We start from the raw sequence: 21,459 nt of genomic DNA on the forward strand, positions 1-21,459 counted from the left end.
GGGAGGAGGTCGTGCCATCACTGTTCCACACTGCGGAGGGAGGCCGGAGCTGCTGGGTACAGAAATGGCGGAGGGGGAGTTGGACGTCGACTCGCTGATTTCCAGGCTTTTAGAGGGTGAGTCCACCGCCTCGGCACATCCAGGGCGTCCCTGTCGCTCACATCTTCTTTCCTGCGGGGTTGTTTAGTTAGATGTTTTCATTTTGCGGGAGGAAGTTGCTAAGAAAAGCGGCCGCGTCACTCGCTCACGGAGCCGCGGGTCGGAGTGAGCAGAAACTAGTCCCGTCGTTCGGTTACGCCGATCGCGGGCACACGCCTCTATCGCTATCATGTCTTGTTTTTTTTTTAGATTAACTCGCGGTTGGTTATATTTGCGACACTTTATTGTTGTCGTGAATAACAGTTTGAGATTGCGATCGAAGTTGCAGCTGCAGGACTGCTCGCACCCACGGACGATCCGAACCTTCAACTACAGCAACGAGTTGCCACCTGGGTTCATGCTTCAGTCCTTGTGTTGCATCATTAGTTTTTGTTTTTACCATCCAAAGTGTCTCAGGCTTTACGTGTCTCCTCTCTCACAAGCTTTCTCTGCTACAACCAAACACACGCCGCGATGGGCGGTAGCTTGTTGCCACACGAGTCCCCAAAGTTGTCGTTTCTCTGTAAATAAAGTGAAGATTTTGAAATCCTAGTCGCCGAATATTTCCAGGCTATTACCTGCCCTCTAAATGAGCTGTTTTAGTATTGGCAAATAACTTTATATCCTATCTTAAGTAGAAAAGGCTTTTTTATAGATGAGGTTTGGCCTAAAACTCTTACTTCATTGGTAAGAGTTTTCACATCCTAATACGTTTACACACGTCATGAGCTTTGATGTTCTTCAATTTTAGATACACCTGAGCTGTGCAGATTATGCAAAGGGAGATTTTTTTATTGAAACCAATGAAAGTTAGTGGCTCAGATTATAGCCGAATTGAAGAGAGGTTGTTGGCAAAGAGCAACAAGCTTTTGGAATGTGAATTACAACTCTTGTATTTCCCCAAATAGACGGATCATCGTTAAATTGCCAAACATTTCAAAGGAGTTTAACAGAACAGTGTGTTATCGTGCCGATATTTTCACATCATTGCAACTGCTGGTTGTCTGATCTTTACTGTTGTGTCATATCATCACACATTCCTAAAACAACCAGTCTTCCCAGTTTTATTCTTCATGATGAGAAGCGCATGTCATGTAATGTGTCTTCATCTACCCAGAAAGCTCATGTGCTGATCATATTTATTTGGCTTTTCCCTGATGTTTATAGTTTGAGGCTGTCAATGCTGCACAAAAGTAATCTCTGTACTTTCGAAGAACGTGTTATTGTTGCTCCTGTGCCACTGTTATGTGTTGAGTAGCAGTGGGTGAGTTTCGTAGTGGTGCTAAATAAGGGATCCCGACACAGGTGAGCCGATCTGTCTGTCTCTCTCCTGGGACAGTGTCTCCCTGTGTCTTCAGTAAACACGTCCCCACCAAGGCACTCGTGAACAAACGTTCATGATGGATTCTCTCTTACACAAATAAAATCTGTGTGTTTAAGATCAGACACACACAAACATACACAGTTTGTCAACAACTCCTATTGAACGAGTCTGCTGTGCATGTCAGTATAAGCTAATCATGTGGATTGATTGGGACTAGTTAGATAATAATGCTTGTTTTGTTCATTGTGTGTTTAACACAGCTGTGTGAGTCTGTACTGTCAGCTGGGCAGGACTACACTGTAGCTGGTTAGCTGGCTTCATATTTTGTGATTATTATTTTTTTTTATATCCAACCATCTATGTCCTTCCAGCCACTAGAGCAGCCTCAGGTAGTCTGAATCCGGCCGGCTGATATTTGGTGTGAAAATATGAAATGAAGGGTGAATCCGACACTGATGGTTTTCTGCTGGCTGATAGTGATAGCTTAGCATGGAAGGAAGGACTTTGAAGTAGCCTCAACTCTTGCTCACAAGTGATATCTGCACCTCCCAACTGCTGAAGGAATTTAATCTCCATAAATTAAGATTTGTTTTTTTCTAGCCAATCTTGATACTTCTGGATCAAATCCAAAATGTATTATTCTGAAATTTATTCAGTTTTCAGGAGCCAGGATTGGACCAAGAAGTTCCTTTTTCTTTTGAAAATTGTCCTATCCTGTCATGGTTACCCAAAACTGGCTGAACAATCCTGAATGAACAGTTGTCACAGTTTTTAAGGAGCAACTACTAGTCCACATTCACCCCCTTTCTTTCAAGACAGGTCTAGGGCCGATTCGTAGCCAGTGGCTAAACTCGAACCAGTTTTTTGTGTTTTGTAGGCCAAAGAACTGTCTCAGCCAGAAAAAAAATGGTTCCAGAGTGGAACCAACTTGTTGCTGGTCAAGAAGAAAGTCAGAGGATGGGGGCGGGATTATCATTACCAACAAAACTTGGTTGTGTCCCCTTGTGATTGGATCTCAATTCAACGCGACAATTGTGTTGCCCAAATTATGTTGTTTTTACCCAGTCTGAGTTTACAGCTATCTAATGACATGGAGTGTGTGTGTCAGTGAGGTTAGTTGGGGACGGCTGTATAAATATAATATAATATATAATAAGTGCTATTATACAGCCGAGGTGCAACATAGACCTTGGTTACTTGGCTGTAAGGCGGCTCAAGCCCCTGGAAACCCAAACTGATCCTTAGAAGGTTCACGAGTTGAACCAGCTCCAAACCAGTGCAAGTACCAACCCAGCACTAGCGTTCACTTTGGTGGAAAGGGGTAATAATGTACCATATCAATGTGGCTCAGTAGGCAGCCTGACTTGGCAGGCTTGAGAAGCCTCTGAAAATGTACTTGGACCACAGCACACAAATGTGACACACAAAGACCCAAAATTACAACAACATGAGGGTTGGATGAACTTCATGTGGATTCATAACTTTAATTCTGCACTGCAAACAAAAGATGAAATCACACTGTGTCAGGTCAGGTGGCCACGGCTGACTGCTGAGCACTTACTGTTTATATCAACGGGCGAAGTGGCATCAGTCTAACACAGGCGGACGTATTTGGGCCATTACACAAGCAGAATTCCAAATGGACACACTCAAACTGTCCCCAGTGTGTCGGTTTGTTTTCGTTGGGGCTGCATTTTATTTTAGGACTTGACCTTTGGGCAACACAAAGACCGCTCACAGGCTTCTCCCTACTTATGGAACCTTGATATCCCTCGTCTTGGTTTACATCCTCAGATTAACGTGTACAGTTCGCTTTCGTTTAGAATTCCACTAAACGGCCACGACCTTTCTGCTCCCGGTGTTCTCAATTTTCGATTCAATCCAATTGTATTTGTATAGTGCCAAATCATAACTAACACTGTCTCAAGCCACTTTAAGGTCGAGAGCTTAATATTTATAGAGAAACCAAACAGTTGACCACAAGGAGAAAGTACTTTGGCAACAGTGGAGAGAAAAAGCTCCTCATAAACAGGAATCCTTTCTCCTTGTCTGTAAGAATAAAGAGACCTTTTCCATCAGGTAGGACAGGATTTCCTTAAACTGCTTCAACAGGGGGTTAGTCTCTGTTACCCCCCTCTGCTCTCGAGCCAGTCCAGAACCAACACGCACACACACACACACTGATCTAGTAAATGTCAACAGGCACAGCTGTCCCTGGTAGAAATGAACCTACCCTTTAGATGACACACTCACACACTCACAGTAGACATACAGTTTTACCTTGTTTGTATTTAGCTTTTTGCTATTCATTAAGTTTCCATCAAATTATAATCTCGTTTAACCGAGATCTGTGAAAGATTTAAAATGTCTAAATTGGACTATTAGCAGATAGCTGTTTTTCTTTTAATCATGTTGTTTAATCATAACATCGTGAATACGTACATATATAAAATACCTATAACATATAATGTACATTTGACTTTATTTTCTAATAATTTTTCATTTGTTTTAATTGAGGCCTTTTAAAACTTCCACGAACAACAATTGTTATGACCATCATCATGAGCATGATAGTTTAACTTCTGACTACTGTATTATTACTAACCTAATAATTTGTGCGTTCCATGATTAAAATGAATTGAGCAAAGAGTCCTTTCCTTCTGTAAAATTGACATTGACCTCGCTTAGAAGCGTATTGTTTTTTTTAACTCTGGGTCCTTGATTTAAGAATTTTAACAAATGTGGCCCTGGCTGGATTTTTATAATAATGTTTACAACACATGCCTCAGCTACACCGCCCCTTTCCTTCACACACAAGTTTGCTCTCAACCAACCTTCATCAGCTTTTACGAATGCTGTGCTGCAGTAAAGCAGACATTACAGAACCCAGCCAGCACAGGTGGCCCGTAGGCTTTATGTGCCACTACAGCCCCATACCTCAGCCAGTGAGGGTGGATACGCAGCATGGAAAGTTGCATTTTGAACACATTTGGTCATTTTGGTTTATGGGCAAAGACGCCAGCCAAGTTGTAACCCAGTAAGTTTGAGTCCATAAAATCTCCCACAGAGCAATTTTCTGTTCATGAGCTGTCCAGGCTGTGTTTGTCACGGACTGTTACACTGCACAGATTGAAGATGATTCGCATTCACTTTTTTAATATTCGATTGAATTAACTATTAGAGGCAGCAGTACATCACTTTCTACCTTCAACATGCCACACAGTTGCGTAGCTGCCTCGAAAGTTAATCCAGTGGTAGCGAGTATGTTTGTTGGGGCAGTGTATACTTCCCAAGCAATTGCCGTGAGGGAACCTTTCGCGTTGTTTTGACGTAAGCCGCTCCCTCAGTGCTGTTTGATTTGTTTGCCCTCACCATATGACTTGTAGCTGGAGTGTTTAACGCAGCTTGCCTGGTTTCGCTAACAGACAAAACGTCACATACATGAAAATGTATGATGTGCATGTGGCAAATGAAAAGTCTTGTAACAAACCTCCTGTAATAGTTCAGGACCAATGTTCATACCAATAACTGTACTGTAATATCTGTACTCTGAAACATAAGAATCATTAGATTTTACCTCCAACGTGAATTAATTCAGTGTCTTTTGAACAAGCTCCTTTTAAAAGAAAAGATTTTATTCAATCAACTAAGGTCAACAAGCTCCTAAGTAACTCTGTCGCGGATCTCAGACATGAACTGGACTCCGTAGTTCCTCCGTATTTTTTTTCTCCGAAGAAGCCATTGCATGAACCCAGCCAAAGATCCCCCCCGCTGGATTCACAGTGGGCGAGTGTGGGGTTTGATGACGCTTCTCACGCGGGAGCTGTAAACATGATCACGTGATCTCTGCAGCGGATTTAATACATCACCTTCTGCCTCTGTCTGCTGCTGTTTCACCTGTCGCCTGAATAGTGCGAAGGATTTGTTTTTTGTTGTGAACGCGTTATGTGCAGAGAACCTCCCGCTGTGTTGTGTATGCGTGAAAGGAAAACTGCGGTTAAACTCCGTAGCCATTTCTCTGTATTTTACCCGTAAGTCATGTCTGAAAACGGCTTGTGTGGCCAATGTGGCTTTGAGTGGTAACTAAAGGTCAATGGCAGATGCCTTAAGATTTAAGCCCCTTTTCCACTGGTCAAAACCCGGTAACAACCAATTATTATCATATTCATTCTTGGGTCAAATGACTGCAGTTGACATTGGTTTCATTCGGCTCCAGTTCCAATCGGAAGTGGTAGAAGAAGCCCGGGCGATAAGGGTGAAGTTTTGTCCTTTTTTGATATGTCATTAAAACAATTTAAATTAGCATAAATCACTTCAGACAAGGTAAGGCTGAAGCAGTAGAGTTGAACTAAGTTGCTTGGGCTGTACTCTGTTGCCTATGAAGTCACCTTTTGTCTTTGTTCATGCAAAAATGACATTTCGCTTTAATTTTGGAAATTGTACAATGACAATTTCCCCCCTAAAACATATTTAATAGCTGAAAACAACTCAAGGTATACATACATGTGCAGTGTAATATAGATCATTTAGTTTATAATGTACCATTAGACCTTTTTTGTGCTCTTTCAAAATGCGTTTATATAGTTGCCACCATGCTTGTTTTCCTGGGACTGCTGCTGTGTTGCGTGGTGTTCAGGCTGCTGGCGTGGCACTCTGTTGTGGAAACAACAATGGTGGAGCCTGTGTGCAGTGGTGAGCGTTCACCCCCTGGCACCAAACATGGCACAGTGCTCACTCTGGCTTTTCAGCTGTCCAGCGAGGCTGTCAGCTCCAGCCCGTCCGTGCCCTCTCCCTCTATTCACTCCCTCGCCTTCTGTGTCTCCTCCACGCAAGCTTCAGTTTCTCTCGGTCTCCTCTCCTCTCCATCTCTCCCGCTTTCTGCGTCTACAGTGTTTATTTCTCCCCCAGTCTCTCCTCTCAATTTCATCCTTTCTTTGGCCCCACAAAGACATCCATTCACCCGTGGCACTAAAAGGCGAACAAAATGTCCTCTGAAAATGCAAAGCCCGCACAGAAATGCCACAGCAGTCAGGATTTTGGCCTTGAGATTCGGTCCCACTCTCCTCGCCAGAGTTGCTTTGTGTTTCGTATTCACTGAGGGGTCACTGTTTTCCATAGCCACTGTGTGGGTGAGCGTCGGACGGAGGAGCGGAGGGGAGCTGCTGGCCTCGTGCCCAGTTGGAAAGAATAGAGAATGGAGTTTGAGAACTAAAAAAGGTCTGACTGGGCATCTTTATTGGTGCAGCAGTCAGTAAAACATGCACAGTCATACCTGATAAAAATTCATTAGATTCTTTGGGTATCTTTTCTTGGCAGTTCCAGAAAATGAAAAATCCAGTTTTCACTCTACTTACAATTTGAAGTCAGATAATCTGCACTAATAATAGTTTTTATCAACGATGCAAAAATCTACATGTATGCTGATAAGTGTTCTCTAGACCCTGAGTATTTTGAGGCTTAAGAATCTGGTATATTTTCTTTGGGAACTAGTGGAGACCAAAATGGATCTAAAAGAAGAGAGGGTGAATATTGGAGTCATGTTCATCAGCTAAACACGACTCCGAAATCATGCTAATGTTGCTAAGGTTCTGCTGTTAGATGTTTTGTTTTTCAGTATGTTTGCCTTCATTTAAGAAATAACATGTGGATACATTATTATTCCCACAGAATGAATTCAAGCTATTGTGGTAGCAAGGGTTCACATGCACATATTTTCAGTGACAGGTACATACAGTAAAAGGTGAAAGAATATTTGTTGCATAAGAGAGAGAGAGAACTGCATTGATGCCACTTGCGAGTACATGAACAACTTTAGCTTTAAAGGTCTGACTTTCTACGTGGATGGTAACAACTTTATGGACGATAGTACCAGCAAACTGCAAATAGCCCTTCACACAGCTGTACAATGCAGCAACAGAGCAAACACCGTCAGATCTCATGTCATTATGAGAGGGGGGTCATTATGAAACTGTGGCAGGACAAAGAACACTGGGTTATACAGGTGGTTAAACATGTTTTAAAGATCTTTTTGTTTCGTTTGGGTCTTTCCTTTGCAGCGTCGTGACCCTGCAAGTCCCTGATAAAAAGGTCTGTAAGATAAAGACGGATGAAACAAGTTCAGTGGCAAATACTACAAAAGATACAGCATAGGAAAGCAGTAAAACAACCCTAACAGGACTAGAATATACAGAGTCGACATGAGCTCAACAAAAGTAGTTTTCATTGTTAAGCGTTTTATTTTGCGACTAAAACAAAGGCGAAACTGGAAAGCATGCTTGCAGCTCAACAGTTGAAAAATGGACTTATGGCCCTTGTCTTATTTTTAAGCTTTTGTGCTGACATCAGTGTGTGTGTCTGTGTTTGTTTGCTTGTTGACGTGAACGTGCTTACGCAGCTCTTTGCCGGTGCAGCTGACAGTCGCTACATTGTTGTGGACCTTCGCTCGGTGACGGAGCCGTGGCCTGTGTCAGGCCAGTCTTGTTCTTTCTCCATCACATAACAAAAACAGAGCCGTCCAGCGCTCCCTCTTTGTCCCGCCTGAGTCGCCTGCTTACTCCATAGAGTAACGCCCTTATATGGTAATGCCTTGAAGGAGTGATCTGTCTGTAAGTCACTTATCTTTCAGTCTGTCTCTCTGTCCCACACTGTGCACTGTTCAAGTGAACTCTGCTCTTTTTAAATGAATGGAAAAATAGTTGACCTCCTTGACCCTTAGCAAGGAGTTTGCGGCAAGTGAAGCAGAAGAATGAGGACTGAAAACAACCTTTTGTAGATCACTACCCCCTTTGTCTTTTGTGTTAAAAACATATACACGTCTTTATTTTCCTACTTTTGACCGGCAGTTTTGGGGAAAAACTGTTATTAAACCATTCACAGGGAATAAAAAAGGAATCTCTTGAACCCGTGACTCTGTGCTCCAGCCCTGGGTCTATTCCCAAAACTGGCCACACAGGCTCGTCCCTGCTATGTGCTTTGCAACTTATCTCAGTCATGGTTTGACTGAGTGCTCGCACAGTCATGTCGTGCCGTAAGTTGTTTCTTGTGTGGCTCAACATGCAGCATAATGGTGGGTTGGGCAGATCAGTCACTATAACTAAGGTTAGTGAGGCCCAGTGTTGGGAAGGAGCCATTTTGACTGTCAGTAGATGGCAGGCTAACAAACTATGTCAGTTCATATTATGCAAGTGTGGGGCTTGAGCTGAAATCTAATATTGACCAATCTGCCAATTATTCTCTGGACTATTTTAAATTAGAATTTATAATTCTTGTTTTGACAGAACATCTCCCTAACCCCAAAGATACTTAGAAAATACTCCGCTTTTCTTAGTTTTTCATATTTCTCAGTTTGTGTATATATTCTGTTAGTTTTTATGCCATTTTAGTTTTGTGTCATACATTTATATAATTTTCAATTGATTTGTTCTTAAGAGCAGGGAGAATATATAAGATAATTTGGTCAACGTTTTATAACTGAGTGAAACGTGGAGTTAATCCCAGTGTCCAGTCATTAAGTGAGAAAAATGTAAATTGGCTGAACTGTAGGTTGGACAAAACAAGACTTCTGATCTCACTAGAAATGTTTATATCATTGTATTCATACATTCATAAACCAGCTGGGGTTTCTTTTACATGTATAACAAGCAGAAAAATGAAGAGAAAAAAATCCTATTTATTAAAATTCAAGGCCTAAAAGTCCATTTGATTAAACTGTAAATGCTGTGATTTCCTTGGTCTTGTTTCCGAGTAAAGTATCATGTTAGTCATTGTCCTAAAGACATAGTTTCACCCAGAACAAAAATATTTGAAACCTTGGATTATGATGGGATTTGCAGATGCTCAATCCAGAGAGTATCCTCAGTGCAGCCAGAGCCGTGACCATGTGAAGGCTCTGTGAGCTGTCTGGAATGCAAAGAGGATTCTGGGAGGGGCATGAGGCGTCATCGTCTGACGTCAGCACAGTTCATTGGCAAGGTGGAGGAGGACTGTGACCCAGGAGTTCAGTCATAGCCAAGAATACACCTTAAAGATAAATAGATGAAGAGGAGGAGGAGGAGGAAGAAGGAGGGAGGTGGAGGGAGGAGAACGAGGGCTTGGGAGGGAAAGGAACAGGGATAGAGAGAGAGAGAGAGAGGCTGCAGTTGGCTGAATTGCAGGCCTCTTTACATTCATAAGCCTGGGCAAAGAAGCCGATCAGTTTTGAAGAGGTCAGAGCGTGACTAAAGCTAAGCCTAAAGACAGAGGGAGACAGACTAACGTACCTGACCAAATTTGGAGAGATGAACTGAAGATTCACTCTGATCGAGAGGGCACAGCAGCTGAGAGAAGCTGGTGGAACATCAGCTGTTCAGGCGAGGCTGTCGTAGAGTGACACATAAACAATCTGTTTGGATTGTCTGTCACTCTGTGAGACTTTTGGTGTTAGCCTTGATCAAGCTGCCCTCTGACATCCACGATGTCCGGACATTCTCCTTTAATATTGTATGTGAGAATGCTAAGTCAGTTGCTTCAGACATTTTCTGTACCTTTTCCCACCAGCCCTCGAGTAAGAAGTCTGAGTGAGCCTAAAGACAAATAGGTACATTTGGAAAGACGGTGAGATGTGCAGGGTTTCCTGTTGTTGCGAATGTGTCTGACCCAGATAATCTCCTGCTAGGTTCTTTATATGTGAAAGGCATACTTTATTGTTTGGTGTGTAAATTGTCACGACATAAAGAGATATTCAGTTTGAAATCCTAGAAGACTTAAAACCATTCACGTGGTCGTGGCTAGGACAAATGGATTTTAAGCAGTTTTGCAGTTAAAATATCGACATGATTAAGTGGTTGCTGACATTTTGGAAAGTGCATTTTCAGTTGAATAAACAAATTGATTAACCAGCCAATCATTCAGTAGCAGTTTTCCGTTCAGATCCTTGTGCATAACTCATGAAAAGGGAGTCAAGGGAGTCCGACTAATGTAAGAATGGTCCAAACATCTCTTTAGTTCCTGGCATGGGTATTAATAAAGGAAAAACCTCCCAGATCCTACACTTCCCAAGATGCAACCTGTTTGTTACTTTCTCAGGATGTAGCTCAGCGTTTTTTTCCCAGGCCAGTGTTTCTCACGACAAGCAAAACATTCAGGTGACGGGCGCGTCGCTACTGTCGCACCTGTTGAGGGTGTGTGTGTGTATGTATGTGTGTGTGTGTGGACAGACAGTTCCTGACTGGTGAAATACAAAATGATCAGTGTCATTATCCACAGGACTAGGGAGAGAGAATACTTTACAGTTGAATTGTAGTATTTGTAATATTTTTCGGTCTGAATACTTACTGTAGGACAGGAAAGCTTGCTTTATTAGTTTGTTGCATTGAGGAGGAGTTTTTGGATGTTTTAAGAATCTCGGGTCGTATCTTGGAAGTACTGATAAGGGAAGTTGAATGGTAAAGTGTGTGTGTGTGCGGCTGCGTAGGTATCCTGTCGGGGTTCCTCCACTGCTGTCAGATGCACTCCATGTTAGTATGCAGGCCGTGGGTTGGCGGTGATGCCACTTTATCCGCAAATCAGCTCCTTTCCCTCCCTCGAGACACAGCAGCAGCTTCGCTCACCAACACAGGCTGGAAATTGGTCTTGCTGGGTTGCCATGGTGATAAGATTTGGGTACCACCTCCTATTCTCTCTCTCTCTCTCTCCGTCTTTTTTTAATTTCTCAGTGTCTTTCACATCCCTCGCTTTCTCCTCACTGGGGAAGCTGCAGTGCAGTGGTGACAAAGTAAATGATGCTGGGATACCTCCCCACAAGGCCGTAGTGGTACGCTCTGAAGTCAAGGTCACTGGATCAACAGTGTGTGTGTGTGCGCATGTGTGTGTGTGTTTGTTTTTTGTGAGATGTGTGTGTGTGTGTGTGAAGCAGGAGACCGAGAAATTGAAGAGTGTGTGCATGGTCCTGGCTCTGCCCTCACCATATAATGAAAGGGGATCTTCCAGGCAAGTGGGACTAGCTGTGTGTGTAGGTGTGTGTGTGTGTGTGCGTGGTGCGTGCGTGTCCGTCCTATATCAGGCCTCCCCTGTCAGCTGAGCTAGCACAGACCTGCAAGCGCGTCATCACACAGCTAAAAGGGAGGGTTGTGAAATCATTCAGGCACTCCTTGCTTGTGCGTTGTGCTCACTGGAGGAGATGTTCTGCAAAAATACCAGCAATGCAACGTGTTTGCATTTCTAAACCACGGCAGGACTTTTCAGAGTGTCACCTCTCGCTCTATTAAAAATCATATTCTCCACCTGCCCCTGCTGGGTTGCCGTGCTTTGTGTTAACCTGTGAAATTACCTGAGACGGACAGGGGGACTGTAGGCAGAAATGACCAGCACACACTTTTGTCCTTTAAAACTTTGTGTGGAGAACCCCCCTCAGAGCTGCGAGCTGCAGGAATTTGATACTTTCAGATTCTTTATTTCACCTTCTTTTTTAAATGCACCAATTGCCGTGGAGCTGTCGCTCTTTCTCTGACCACCACGTCTGTCTGATTCACCTATCAGTCGCCCTTTGACGCCTGCTTGGATTTCCATCATGTTGCTGTGGTGTCGTCTGACAGATGCTGTCTCAGTCAGACCTGGCCCACTTCTCTTAGCAGGAGGTGAAGGAGGAGGCGTCTGTGATTCTTACATTCATCAGAGCACAGGGAGAAAAATATAGGGCAACACATTGAAATAGTGCAGGGAAAGTTGAAATTGAAAAAGGTAGCTATAATTGGTGGGAGTCAGTGCTGGGCCAATGTGTCGGCTCATGTGAGTTTCCAAAGCAACATTAGGAAATCAAGAGTTTTCCGGAGGAATTTTAGTGTCTGAGCTGCAGGGATATGGTTCATAAATAACCCAAAGCTTTTTATTTGGCACGGTGTTACAGTCGGAAACATGCTTTTATTTCAGTGCACGCTTTCCATTTGATTCAATCAGTAACTATCCAGTAATTTTACGAACAAACTAGAGTGGCCCAAAAGTCTTCTTATGAAACTGGATCCAATATGCACCAAATTACACACACTCATAAATATCAGTCCCCTTAACATGCCTGACATATAATTTCGACATATATATTGTTTCCATTAAGATCCATGTATTATTCTCAACACATGGTACCTCACAATTTTAAAGAAAATGATTACTTGATCCGCTCCTTGATCTGGATCCACACCAAGATTTCATGGAACACGATTGTGATAGCTTTATGGCTAGTTTCTGCTAAATAATAAACAAACAAATGCAGACAGAAAAAAAAATGCTTTCAGGTCGGTGCAGTATATGAGGTTGTGTCCGGCTTCTTTATATAGTCCATTATTTCCATTATTAGTCAATCTGTAGGGTAATTGACTGTCTTCAGAAAGTAGAGAAATAAGATGTTCTACTTTCTAATATTCCCACGGTGACGTAATCAATTCTTCACTTAATCATCTTATACAGTCAGTTACGGTAACTTTCACTGAATGATATTTGTCGCTTGTGTATCTTCATGACAACTTAACTGATTTGAGACTGTATGTTTTAGCTCTTGTACAGCTGAACACCATTGGTGCACTGATTTTTTGCGTATTATTGTGAACAAGTGTAAGATGAGAAGATAAGAAATTAATACACAGTTTTTCCCCCTTTACAATAAAGTATTAAAAAACAAAATCATCTCGGTGGTGGTGCAGAAACTGAAGAAATGTTTTAATCTCAGATCCCATTTGCATAAAATGGGTCGGATCAGATACTTTAAATTTGAAAAGATGAGTTAATATTATCTTGTGTTTCTCTTGTACAGCAGCGGAAACACTTAAAGGTTTAAAGGGACTAACCCTAAGCACCACCCTGATGCCGGATCACAGCTCACTTGTTTGCTGTGTACATATTAGAACTTAAAAATACACCAAGTTGTAATTTGAGTAGCGCAATAAATCACCTTTAGTCTGCGTCACTTCTCTAAAATCCCCCACGTGGTTGTACCTCATTTATTAAGTTTCATTAAACTGCTCTGCTGAATTTATTACCAGTCTTCTATACATTTAACAGTCCGTGACCCGGAGTCCTGCAACTTATTGTCAAGTGACCCCCCCTTTTCCTCCCTGTTACACAACAGGAAGTGTCTCTAAAACACCCCCAGCAACATCAACAATGCCGACACGGGCTGTTTCCATCCACTGTCTGTTGACTAAACTCGGCCTCCCATATTTAGATTGGAGTTCATTTCAAAACCCGTCCTGTGGGGGGTGATGTGTACAGTTATGTGATGAACAACACAGGCGTAGGGTTAAGGAACAAAAAACGGGGGGGACAAGTTACTGAGGAAACTCCAGTTGGATCGCAGGTTGCTAATTAAGACACCCACTCATTAAATTGTGCAGTAGCATCTTAAGCAGCGGGTGAGATTCGCCTAAAATGCCTGTCTGAGGAGTACCGAAAATAAATTGAAAGCTGTTCTTGAACCATTTGGAGTACATGCATGATCTTGGTCTCTTTTGAAAGGTAACATTCTGAACTTACCCCCCAACAGTCAGAATCAGTCTAAGTGCTACTGACATTGAGCAATAGCAGTCGGAACACAGTGAAGTAGAAGGTTTTTATTTCCGCCTGAATATTTTTTGCTAAACAGATGCCTGCAGATGACCCTAGTTGGGACTTATGAGCTGGAAAACACACTGGGACCTGAGCATGAAGCCTTGACTAGCCGTGGTTCAAATTTGATAACAATACCACAGAAAATGAATATTTCACAGATTTTTTCCTAAGGGCATGTCTAGGCGTTTTCCACAAAGGCCATTTGTAGACCATGGTAACCAACTAGGCTAAAAAGGCTACTTTTACACTCAAAATCATACTTTTATATAAAGGAAGCAGAACCGGTCATATGGTTTAAAATGTATACAAATAAACATCTTATATGTTGTTTACACCTAGATGCTGGCTGCGCTGAGATTACGCAACAGCTGACTGTGGCTATTCTTTGATGTAATAGTGTGTTTTGGACTGATTATGTTACTGGATTGGATCGTCTGGACCTTTGGCAATGTACCAAGACTGTTTTCGTTAAAATGTAATCGATCTGTGGATTAATATGATGCTTCTTAGGTGAGTGACGTCGACTTTGTGATTGGTTTTCTTGTGTTAGTGTCTTGACTGAGACGTTAATTGTACCGGCTGTGGTGATCGGATCTTGAATCGGAAGAATCTTGGCTTTCTAATGATATGTTGTATCAGTACCTAGCCGTACGAGGCAGTTCTGTATATAACAATGTTTGAGGCTTATCTGTAAAACAGCCAGCCCACGACACGGTGCTGCTTAACAGGTTTAATACATACTCCACCTTTGCTTTCCCTCCACCAGTGCGAGGATGTCGTCCAGGGAAGATTGTCCAGATGACGGAGGCCGAGGTGCGCGGCCTCTGCATCAAGTCCCGGGAGATCTTCCTCAGTCAGCCAATCCTGCTGGAGCTGGAGGCGCCGCTCAAAATCTGTGGTCAGTAACCCCCCCGCTTGAGCTTGTTCTTTTAAATTACACCATGTAGTCTGTGTCCGTCCTCTAACCTCCGTCCCTGCTCCGCCCCAGGTGACATCCACGGACAGTACACAGACCTGCTGAGGCTCTTTGAGTACGGCGGCTTCCCGCCAGAGGCCAACTACCTGTTCCTGGGGGACTACGTGGACAGAGGGAAGCAGTCGCTGGAGACCATCTGCCTGCTGCTGGCCTACAAGATCAAATACCCCGAGAACTTCTTCCTGCTCCGGGGCAACCACGAGTGTGCCTCCATCAACCGCATCTACGGCTTCTACGACGAGTGTGAGTGCTCGTCCCCCACGTAGCGAGACAGAAGTCGAGTGTGTTTTTGTTTTCAGGTCGAGTTTGTAGAGAAACGAGCCGAATAAGTGCTGCTTTTAATCCTTAAACTTGTAACTGTTAAAACTTTGACATTTGGTAACAAGGACACTAAAACTGGAACTTTTGGAAAGCAGCCAAAAAGAATCATGAGTGAAAATCTCGATCAGTAACGACGTTGAGCACAACACTGATTTCCAGTTCAGGTTCTGCGTGCTGACTGGAGCTTCACTAGACTTTGAACAAACTGTGGACAGAGCAGCAGGTTTCCTTGCAGGGGCTCAATCACCGCAGGTCACTTTTACAGTTTCAGAAAGAAAAGCTGCAAACAGCATCACCACAGGCCAAGAAAACAGCCCATTCCAGACAGGCAGGTTTAGCACAGGCACTAGTTGACGGTGACCAGTGGGGTGTGTGTGATGTGTATGGTGGAACTCGTGAACATTTGGATGTGCCGTTCATGATTCTTTGCCCTGAGACCTCCTGACTCGCTGCCTCGTTCATCCCACAGGTAAACGCAGGTTCAACATCAAGCTGTGGAAGACTTTCACCGACTGCTTCAACTGCCTGCCCATCGCTGCCATAGTGGACGAGAAGATCTTCTGCTGCCACGGAGGTATCCATATTGAATATATGAATGCATGTTTCTGTGCACATCCCGAAAGCAAGTCCTTAATGTCTATGCTTTCTCTGGGTTTGTCCTCATCGCTCACCGTAGCACTGTCAAAGTGTAGTGCTGTGCCTGATCTGGAGAGATACAGTTTAAGTGAGCCTTGTTGACAAATCCGATGTGAGGTAAATGGGTCAGAGCCAGTTTATAGCTACAGTGATATGGGTTAATACCTGCACGGGCAGGAGGTGGGGGGGGGGGGCGACGGCGACGATGATGATGAAGGATGACGACAATGATGGTGATGAGATTTACAAAGTGTATTAGTTTTGTAAAATTGTGTTGTTGTGTTGCCCTCAGGTCTCTCTCCTGACCTGCAGTCTATGGAGCAGATCAGACGGATCATGAGACCCACAGATGTGCCTGACACAGGTGGGTCAGTGTGCACACGCACACACACACACACACACACTGAAAGCAGGCCAGATGTTCCTCATGTCTCTATCCCATCTACCTCTGTACAGAATGATAAAGACTTGTAGTTTTCATCTAAGCTGCATTTTAAGCTGCTGAAAAGTCACTTTTCATTCATGTACTTAGTTACTGTCCAGTTTTTTTATTTGTTTTTCTATTTTAAAACCCAACCTTGCTGTTTCCTCTAGATACTCCAGCTGTAAACAAATATGTCCCGTTATGCTCTGTTGCGTTGAAGGTGACCCAGGGAGCACATGCAATATAAAAAAGCAGCCACTCCTCAACTCCTCGACTCTGTATATGTGGAAGGAAGAGATCTTGAAACGGCTGAGGGAAAAGTTATTTGAAGGCTTAATATGCAGTATGCAGCTGTATGCAGATATGGCAAATATCAGTATCTACACACAAACAATATTTAAGTAACATGTCCTGCCAGGTTGTGGATTTTGATAATCAAGAAAAATCTGGGCCCATATTCATTGGGCTTGTCAGAGCATGAAATCTGACCCAACTGGTCAAAAACTCTCAGAATGACGCCGGTTTTGTGAACGAACTTTATCAAGTTTCTAATTCTGAGAAGACTTGTTTCTCTGCTGATATTTAGGAGAGCCAGGAGGTCGTGTTTAGGCATGGACATGCATTTGCAGTCTGTGGGAGGAGAGATGGTAACTGATGATGGCGAGGTTATTAAAAAGTGTTTTTGTCTTGGCTGACCTTGTACGGGTTTGCTCACACACACACACACACACAAAACGTCCGATCCTGCTCCGACTGCAAACTCAACAACCTCACAGCGACAGGGAGGGCGCAAACTGTGATGACTTGGCGCCATAGCAACCGACAATTTCTGCAGTAATACATCAAACTTCGATCCCTCGTTCCACTTCTCCAGAAAAATGCTACCGATCAAATCTCTGTGCTCGAGTCCTGCTCAGAGGGAGCTGCTGTTTGACCGAGGTTTTCTTTTTGCTGCGTTTCCATGGAGTGATTCTGAGATGAATATAACTACAGGTCCAGTCTCTTGTGAGCTCAGCCACTGATACATTTGTTTGTGGTCTTTTGCTATAATTTATGTTCCAAACACGAGGCGAGGACGCAAGGAGTGAGGAACCGCTCACTGCGTCTGTCTCTTACAAATCCTCGCACTTTGAGGCCTGGTCCTGTAGCTGGTCATTACATTGGGGAAAATTCATTAAAAAATAATATAGTGGTATAACTTTGCATTCTCTCTGCCCCCCCAAGAAGAACACAGTTATTTTATAAGTCATGATACAACCAGTGGAGGTGAAGCCTCTCTCAGTTGGAGGCTTCGCCCTCTTCCTGTCCTTATAAGGCAGCTAGTGTTCGAACTCTGGCAGCCACCGTCTCAGATCCTCTTATGGTCTTCTAGGGAGACTCCAAGTGTCTGGATATGAAGAGAGTGTGTGTGTATATACAAATGGAGGCCTTGATGTTTTAATACCTTTTTAAGAAAAGGCAACTTCCGGTAGTTTCAGGTGGATTTACAGCAAAGCTCAGAGAGAGAACTTGAGGCCTTGACCCAGATTTGAATGTTTGATCAAAGGTCAAACACAGACATGGATCTTGTTGTCCTGTGTGAATGCAGCTGCTCCCTCTTCTCTGATGAGCATTGGTTGGCGTGTACGATGGAGTTGACGAGTTGTGTATCTCCCCCCCCCCCTCCAGGCCTCCTGTGTGATCTGCTGTGGTCGGACCCAGACAAGGACGTCCAGGGTTGGGGCGAGAATGACCGCGGCGTCTCCTTCACCTTCGGAGCTGATGTGGTCAGCAAGTTCCTGAACCGCCACGACCTGGACCTGATCTGCAGAGCCCACCAGGTACCACACACACAACCTCCCATTACTTAACAATATAATAAATACATAAGAAACCAGCTCCCCTGACTAAACAACTAAAACAACAAAACTAATACATCAGTCTAACCAGGTATCTAGTTGTGGTTTACCACAGCCTTGTGTTAACAGAATGTAGAGTGCATCTCTACTGAAAAACCCTGTTCACATAATGATGTAAATGCCAGGAATCAGGGCTCCAGTGAGTGATATCCCTGTGAATCTGATGCCCCCAGGTGGTAGAAGACGGTTATGAGTTCTTTGCCAAGCGGCAGCTGGTGACTCTGTTCTCGGCTCCAAACTACTGCGGAGAGTTCGACAACGCCGGCGGCATGATGAGCGTGGATGAAACCCTGATGTGCTCCTTCCAGGTATGCAATACTGACCAAGTCGTGTCAAAGCACAGACATGGGTCTGGTGCCCAGTACGTGCACAAAGCAGATGAACAGGAACATAAACTCCTCACAAGTTCAAATCCTGCTGACACACCTCTGACATGTTACAAGATTGACATAATCAGGGAAGTCCCTTTTGATTTAATTAGGTAGATGTCACCAAAAGTAAATGATATTTGATAACAGTTCTATTCATTGCGTGCAGCAGCTTCAGCGCCCTGATCAACAGGTGTGCTCATAATCAAAAAGGAAGAAAGATACTATGCACAAGCAAAAACAGAGCTTAAAAATCACGTGGTATTGGTAATGAATACATCGATTCAGTAATTATAAATAATGAAATTGAGAAAGAAAAGATCTGGACATTATAATGATGCTGTACAGAAGAAAACAAATCCAACATGCTGTTTTATCATCACAGGAAATCTGACGCACGGCTCTGGATTGTGTGTTAAATCTTTAAAATGGACTCCATCGCAATAATATTAAAACGCTGATTATATCAGTCTAATGAATCGATTTTATAATCATAAAACAGACAAGGGCCCAATGATGATGCATCATGAGATAATAGACAACTCATTCTAATGCTACTGGGTTGTTACCTATGTAGTTTTATTTTTGTTATACCAGACTGTTAATTGTAATGGAGTAGTTTTACTCCTGAAGAATCTGATTACTTAGTTTGTCCACAGTAAACATGTAGCTCATTGTTTATCAAGGCTCATTAAAGCAGAGTTTATATATATATTTATTATATTTCCTTCTGTACTTCACTGGAGTAGCAGTACAAAGAGGCATTCAATTGAAATACAGTGAAGTACAAGTACCTCAGATGAGATTGTGAGGCATTTTACTACATACACAGAATTAAACGCTAAATCTCCTGTGCCCGTTCCCAGATCCTGAAGCCGTCTGAGAAGAAAGCCAAGTACCAGTATGGAGGGATGAACTCGGGACGGCCCGTCACCCCACCCCGCACAGCCGTACCCCCAAAGAAACGGTGAAGAAGGATGGACGGAGGGAGGAAGAGAGGGAATGAGCGATGACTGTCGGTGATTGTCTCCTGTTGGCTTTTCACAACTCTGAGTAAAAGCAACACTCGGCAGAGGAGGAACACAGACTAGTGCGGCGGCTGATTTTAAAAAGACGCACCCAAACCTGTCTTTCATTAAAATTCTCATTTCTCTGATCTGCCTCTGAACTGCTGTCACACACTCTTCTTCTTCCTCCGCGATGCTTTTCATCCGTATAACATTTTTAAAAACAAGTGTTAAAAAAGAAAATATGCGAAAACAGCGAGTGCGTCATTCTGTAGCATATCAGAGTGTTTTCTTTTGTCTTTTTGTCCTTTTGCCTTTTTTTCTTGACAACAGAATGACAGCTAATTTAGTTTACCACATCTCCTTACTTCCCTGCCTGTACACACACAACAGGTATCAATGACAACTGCTGGGTTTTCAATAAATAATACAGGGAATAAATCCACGTGGACGTTCTGTGTCGTTCTTCCACCCCAGGACTCATTTCAAACGTGGGTGTACCACCTCAGGACCTTATTCCAGTAAACACTGACCTTGTCAGGACCAGTAGACCTGATGGGGACTGAAGCCGAATGAGGCAAAACGTCATTTCTGAGGTCCTGGGTAAAGGGATAGTTCACCCAAAAATTTTAATTCACTCGATGGAGGGGTGGGGGAAGTGTTGGTGGGTAGATAATGAGTGAATTTCCATTTTTGGATGAACTATCTCTTTAAGGTAAGACAGAGTTAAGTATGAACTTGTAAAGATTAGGTATGAGGTTTTGGTTACTTCAATGCAGTGTCCTTACAAAGAGAGATGTGAGAGAAGCTTTTTGGTTGTTTTTCTACCTGAGCTTGACCTGTGAGCTTGATACTGTATGAACCTGGGTTTCTATAAAGAATGGGGGTGCACTCTGGACAGGTGAACACAAAGAGACACTCAAGCATTGACACCTACGGACAATTTAGAGTCTCTTTTAGCATAATCTGCCTCAGTCTGTAAATCTGGACTCTGGTAAAAAGAGAGAAAACGCCCACAGACACAGGGGGGGGCATGCAAACTCCACACAGACAGACCCAGATTCAAACCAAGAACCTTCTTGCTGTGAGGTGACAGTGCCGCCCGTTACACCACCTTATGATAAAATTATTATTTTGTATGGAATTGGACAAGAAGTCTTTAGTTCAGTTAGCCTTGTATTACAGGATTGCCGTTGAGGACCTGTTGCTCCGGTTGAGCCTCAAATCAAAGATCGATCAATAATCAAATCCGACTTAAGCCCTGAGGAAGTTTGTTCAAACTTGTCTATAAAAAAAATAATCCAGACTAACAAAATTCTGCTAAATCCGTAAAGCAGCTTAAAGGTGGATTTGTTAACATTAAAGGATTTCCCCTTATAACATGCTCTTATTTTGATATTAACCCCTCAGACGTTGTGGTAGAGACATAATACTTTTTCATGCCATTGCAAAAGGAGTCAAAGCTACGGCGCCTTAAACACGATATCTTCTACCTGTGAAACCATACCTGAGGAAATCTCAAAGCAGATTTAATATTTAAAGTTGTGTTAGTTTAACTGTCATAATTTCATTTTTACAAGTTAGTTAAGGGATAAAGGGATTTTTGTAATTACATTTCATCCCCTCACTTAATTGTGAAAATGAAAGGAGTTACACTAACACACCGTAAACGTTGCTCAATCACCCTGAGAGACCTCTGTGGTCCTGATGATGCAGTCACATGTGAAGAAGCCTGAACTGGAACAGGCTCATTAAGGCTGAAGGATGCGCTGCTTTAGATTTCAAGGCAGAATC

The 21,459-nt window shown here is 43.1% G+C and overlaps 1 protein-coding gene across 1 annotated transcript; it reads left to right on the plus strand.

Annotated features, from left to right (window-relative positions):
* Positions 1 to 20,110, plus strand: LOC132995925 (serine/threonine-protein phosphatase PP1-beta catalytic subunit). Its single transcript, XM_061066169.1, has 8 exons — positions 1 to 116; positions 14,802 to 14,933; positions 15,024 to 15,254; positions 15,802 to 15,906; positions 16,261 to 16,332; positions 18,061 to 18,212; positions 18,464 to 18,598; positions 19,525 to 20,110. The coding sequence occupies exons 1-8, from the start codon at positions 65 to 67 to the stop codon at positions 19,627 to 19,629; spliced, it is 984 nt and encodes a 327-aa protein (XP_060922152.1). The 5' UTR covers positions 1 to 64; the 3' UTR covers positions 19,630 to 20,110.
* Positions 20,111 to 21,459: the final 1,349 nt, after the last annotated feature.

This window comes from Limanda limanda, chromosome 22, assembly GCF_963576545.1.
Source record: "Limanda limanda chromosome 22, fLimLim1.1, whole genome shotgun sequence".
NCBI lineage: Eukaryota > Metazoa > Chordata > Actinopteri > Pleuronectiformes > Pleuronectidae > Limanda > Limanda limanda.

Excerpts from the sequence above, each read along its gene's own strand:
- LOC132995925 (XM_061066169.1), top strand. The coding sequence starts at position 65 with ATGGCGGAGGGGGAGTTGGACGTCGACTCGCTGATTTCCAGGCTTTTA. Across the intron at positions 15,255-15,801 it reads CTACGGCTTCTACGACGAGT|GTAAACGCAGGTTCAACATC; the intron begins GTGAGTGCTCGT and ends TTCATCCCACAG. Across the intron at positions 16,333-18,060 it reads CACAGATGTGCCTGACACAG|GCCTCCTGTGTGATCTGCTG; the intron begins GTGGGTCAGTGT and ends CCCCCCCTCCAG.